This window comes from Sphaeroforma arctica (assembly GCF_001186125.1).
Source record: "Sphaeroforma arctica JP610 unplaced genomic scaffold supercont1.510, whole genome shotgun sequence".
Classification (NCBI taxonomy): Eukaryota; class Ichthyosporea; order Ichthyophonida; genus Sphaeroforma; species Sphaeroforma arctica.
This window is the reverse complement of record NW_014040048.1, coordinates 22584-28160: the sequence shown is the minus strand read 5'-3', so window position 1 is coordinate 28160 and position 5577 is coordinate 22584. Positions and strand designations below refer to the sequence as shown.

Here is a 5577-nt window from a genome sequence, read left to right as displayed (position 1 = left end):
CGAATTAGACCAACTCTTATGTTTGGTATTTTACTGAGGCCTTTTAATGGCCTTGTCCAAATATCTGATATGTAAAATGGAAAAAATATGAATTAATAAAACTATTAAAACCCATTTAGGAAACTTAAGTTCCTTGTACAATTAAGAGTACGTTTGTAGTATACGTACTGCTTAAGAGTACGTTTATAACATAGAATCTAATTTGGAGGCCCGGCTATTACACTTAATTATACGAGTTGGTTCCGTCGATTTTGATTCTGATTCGGGCTGGCTCTTTGAGCTTTCCTCTTCTTCATCGTCTTTCGGTGGTTCTTTTTCACCTTGGGATTCGTCCTTCTCCTCCGTAACTAGGAGAACATCCTTCTGAGTAATCTCATCAAGATTGGTTGGGGTAGTCTTAAACGCTCCCCATGCTTCGCTTCGTGGCATCGTAAATGTAAGCTTAGAAGTAGAAGCAATAGTTGGCCCTCGGGGTCTTTCTTCATGGACTTCTCTCTTAATGGAGTGGTCTCTCTCCTATCCGTTGCATTGTTCTGACTGTTAACGCCGGCAACAATAGCTTCGGCTACTGTCCAATTCACTTCATCGGCAGCTGCTGCAGCCGTAGCAGTGGCAGCAGCAGTGGCAGCGTCTTTATCCATCTTCTTCTTTTCAGCCTTTTGCTTCTTAGAAAGGGTGTGGCCTTTCTTTGTCATAATCTTGACTTATGACTTCAAGCTATTCTCTTCAGGAATGACTTTGGTTAAGAAAAAAATTATGGTAGTTAATTGTCACTTCGTTTAATAGTCTAAGTAGTTAATACTTTTACTAAACTTAATCAGTTAGGTTTGCCTCGTGAAAACAGCAATACTCTGAGGGATTGTGCGGCTGAGACATTGCCTATATATAATCCTCTCAGTACTGTTTTCGCCGAAGGGATTCTATTTAGTGTTTCGTTGTCACTCTAATAGAAACTATGGTATGTTTCGTTGTCGCTCTAATAGAAACTATAGTATGTTTCGTTGGGGCGAATCCGAGAGACTCGTAAAATCCTATCTTTAGAAGAAAAAAGGAAGAAAAAAAAAGAAAAAAACTCTTGATGTCCATAGTTATTGCATTAACCAATAACTCGCCACTTATCAAGAATTACCGACTTAGCCTTCATTAGACTGGCACATCTGGTTGGCTGAACGTAGGATAAACTAAGCAACGCTAATAGTCCTTAGAAACCTATGTTTGGTTGAGCTATCTCGCTACCGAAGTGTTCAGATATAAATAGATTTGGAAAGTAAATAAAGTTTTATTAATATAACTACACCAAATCTTATATTTGGTATTTTACTGGCGTCTTTTAATGGCCTTGTCCAAATACCTGATGTGTAAAATGGAAAAGGTATTAATTAATAAAACCGTTAAAAACCATTTAAGGTAAACTGAGTTTACGTACTTTTAAGAGTACGTTTTACGTACTATTTAGAGTACGTTTATATTACAAAATTCTAATGTGGAGGTCCGGCTTTTACAGTATCAGTGTTTTGTCAGCACCGGCCAGAATTGACTGAGCGCAAATCCTCCATCGTCGACTCACTTGGCCCAAGCTTCAAACGGGAATTTACGGTCCACTTCTTCCCATCGATCTTTCCCGAACCACTACAACGGCTATGAGAGCCATATCATATGTTCATACATTATAGCATACATACATTGTAACTTATCTTTTTTTTGAAATAAATAATACTTCCCTATGGTCTGATGTATTTACATCGGGCCATATATCAATTTAAAAGTTACAATACACCGTTTCATCATATACAAAATCGGCCAAAGTCACTAACGCTCAAATTTTTCTTCCTCAATTGTCCCGGCTACTGTTTTATTTCTAAAATATTACATACACTACGTAAATATATATGCCATGTACAGCCCTCAGTATGACCAATTATCCTCCAATTAGAAACCCTCGTATTGTAGACATAGGCTCATACTTCTACTTTTTCGACTTTATTTTGTTTATTGGTATAATAATGGGAAATTAGCCCATTTGTTGCTGTTGATTGGGATTCAGCGGCACTTTTGTCAGGTTTTTGTTATTCTTTAAGGCTCGGCACATGTTGGATATATATAAATTCTCTCCGTAGGCCGTATACAGTATCTCTATTGCGGCCTGCGCAGTGTGTCCTCTCGATAGAATTATCTCCATCGGTCTCCAAAAGTGATTTCTAAAACTATAGGTAGTTTTAACTTGGTCTCTTTCCCTAGCTGTGAAGTTCTTTGTTGTCTAGCCCATCTTCGTATTCGAGCCAAAGGTTCCATAGTATTTTAGGCCCTTTGCTAAGTATTGGTTCCCGTACATCTGGCTGTTGTCTGAGATTGTGTTCGTGATTGACATGTAGTGGATCATTTGGTGGTGGATTGTTTTGCTGCTGATTATTGTTCTGCTGTTGGTTCTGTGCATTGCGTCGTACTCTGTATGGTAGTTCCATACGGTGGAAACCTGCTGCTATATCTTTCTATGTCCTCAGCACTAGGTTTCTTAGTCTAGTATTTTGTGCGGTCTACTCCAGCTTATCCTCCTCCATCTTTAGTCTCAGGTGGCGTACGTCTGCTGTGAGTCCTAATATTTCATTGTGCAAGTTTTGCACATTCATGTGTTTGTAGAAATACGGCCTCCGGTCAGTCTAAAAGATCAAAATCAAATGAGGTAACACATTGGTTTTTACTTGTATTTAAAAAAGTTCTTTATCCGATATATCCAAAGTGTTCTAAATTCACTTTGATAGCTCCAATAGCCTGAGTATTTGGTATGACTCATTTACTTGGACCTATTTGAGACGATAGTAGATATATTATAAACTAAATTTTATAATATCTGAACTACTACTTACAGGTTTTGGTCTTCCCGCCAATCTCCAGTCTTTTCTTTTTTTCTTTTTTCTTCAGATGGAATTATATCTACATTAGCTTGACATACGTTCTTATGTCTATCTACAAATTAGACGTGTGGTCATGAACACTTAGTACTTCTCGTGAAAATTATTCTATAAAGAACAGCTGGCTCTTACCAAGAGGCAGTCCCGATCATTCATACACAAGCTACCACTGCTAAATCCTAACTGACTTAAATTGTATCTTAGTTTATATAACATGGTTTAAAACATAGAAACATTCATCGAAGTTTACATGTTCTACATTCTCGACCCCTGGTGCGCCATCGATCTCTTGTATGCGAAAGCTGTCATTACTATCGCGTACTATTAGTACTTGTTGTTTGACAACAACTTTTGTCACTCAGTGTCTGGGTTTATGTTAAAGTTCTCATTCATATTTGCCACAACTATCTGTTTAAATTCCACAGTTGTCAGTACACTGTCCGTTAGCGCTAAGTATAACCCAATGATGGCAAATAGTTTTTTGTGCGCATCGTGGATGTTTGTTATGTCATAAAGACCTGGTATTACATCGCTTAAAAACTCCTCGTTGTCTATTATCTCTGCATTTTGCTGTACTTTATATATACAAGGTCCTATAAGATCGCAGAGTTGTTCAGATACCTTTTCGTCTGGGTAAGGCATCAGATTACTTGTGTATGTGTTCACTTGCCTTCTTTATTTGTACCTCGGCGTTCAGTCAGGTTTCATAGCCCATCTACCCCTAGCATTAGCGTCATCCTTGGTAGTTCCCCTATATTGGCCATATGTGCATGAACATTTCCTAAAACTATGTGTACCTATGTCAGGTACCGATCCCATTGCCTCAAACTCATCTAGTGCTACTATTCTCTTCAGTGCACTTCTTGAGTAGTCAGTTTTCAACTGATCATCCCTACCAGTTTGACCATAGGCAGTGAACATCCACTAAAATCAAAATGGACGGATCAGCACGATCGTCGAGCCTTTCAATCAGATGGGCGGTTAAACCCGCAAGCGCACACAAATAAGGATCCATGCTGCCTAGTACTACCTGCCTTGATATTTGCTTTCTATTGCTTATATTTTTGCTCCGCACGACCTCTATTAATAAGCAGTTTTGATATCCTGCTATATATTTCAAATCCTCGTACTTCAAGTTACACGCATCATCGACCCTGCACATAAGTTGAAACGTCCACGTCCACAATCCGTGCAGGGTTGAGTTTCGGAAGCTGGCGTGTTCAAGATTGATCTTCAATATGTTCATATATTCATTATACTCAAGTGGTCTCTTCTCTGATCCTGCCTTACCTTCGCCACGAAGCTCCCAACGTGCAACTTGTTTGATCAGATTGTTCAGCGCCGGTGATTTAGTTGGGCTAACCTTCTCATCTACTAAGTCCCACTCATTATTTCGTGGCATGTACCATGATAGCGCCCTCTTATTGAATAGAATACCGTTAGTTCTTTTCAAAGTAGGCCTATCGTCTGGTCCAGGAACTTGGACACCATATGCAAGTTCATTAAAATATCGACAGAGATCGTCTGGCTGAATGGCCAAAAGTATTTCTCTCAAGTTGGCATTATTTGCTTTCAAATCAGTATGTTGATCGAAGTTGTAGTTAGGTCTAAACCAATTTAGAAATTTACGTGTGGTTGTGTTGTACACTACCAGATTCTCTGGATTAGGCATGGTTATAGTATGCTTTATATCGTAGTTTTGTGTGTGTTTTTTTTGCCTATATATCTATGTTTTGCGTTTTGTTCTGTGTTCAAAATTGAAATTGTACGACCGTGTAGGTAGTGCAAATTCCGCGGGCGCGCCGACCAGTAATATAATGGGTCGATTTTACGATATCCAATTGATTCATATTATTAGTGCGGAAGGCACAAGGGTCAAACAAAGTCGTAAAAAAGGTGCAAAAAGTACGATCCTGTGTTGGGACCAATCTTCACGAAACTAGTCCATATAACTGCTATATTATGGAGAATACTGTAGTTTTGGGATGATAAAAGCTGCAATAGAGTGATCAGTGGATGTTGAGGACCAATGGGAAGTATTGGTAATGATCTAGGACCAATAGGCTACACGGGCGGTATGATATATTGTTAAAGAGTCTGACCTTGGTCGTACGCCCGAAACAATACAAAGATAAATACATTGAATAAAAACTGAAATGTAGACCTACAAATTGATCGTATACACATACACAAACAACATCTAATGGTTAAGGGCTATACTTGTAGACAGCGTCAGGTAGATCACATCTATAGAACAATAAATGTTGAGGTTTTATTGATATCGATTCTCAGTAAAAAAAATCCACAACAGCTAAGTTTCACATCGAATATTTTCATTGTTAGAATGATATACAAGTGTTGTAAATAGTTATGAATTTATAATTCAAACTATATATCAAAAGATACATCTTTTACTACGTTATTACAATAATCAGTACACCGATCCGTGTTCTATAATATGTATGTAGATTCCTAAACAACAATAGTTCCAGAATATGACCTCTGTTTGCTCTAGGCATATTCTCTAAGCATGTTTATGGTTGTAAGCACATTGTAACTTGATCGCGCATACTGGTGTTTCTACATCAATACAAATGTCATCATGTTGTGTATAAACAACACGCGTATGCGTACCGTCGCCACCTTGGCCATCTATACCACTGACCAA

At 38.3% G+C, this 5577-nt stretch overlaps 1 protein-coding gene across 1 annotated transcript; it reads right to left on the bottom strand.

Moving 5' to 3' along the window:
• Positions 1 to 347: 347 nt before the first annotated feature.
• Positions 348 to 695, bottom strand: SARC_06847 (hypothetical protein; the record flags this gene model as incomplete). Its single annotated transcript, XM_014299225.1, has 1 exon — positions 348 to 695. The coding sequence occupies one exon, from the start codon at positions 693 to 695 to the stop codon at positions 348 to 350; it is 348 nt and encodes a 115-aa protein (XP_014154700.1).
• Between the last annotated feature and the right edge of the window lie 4882 nt (positions 696 to 5577).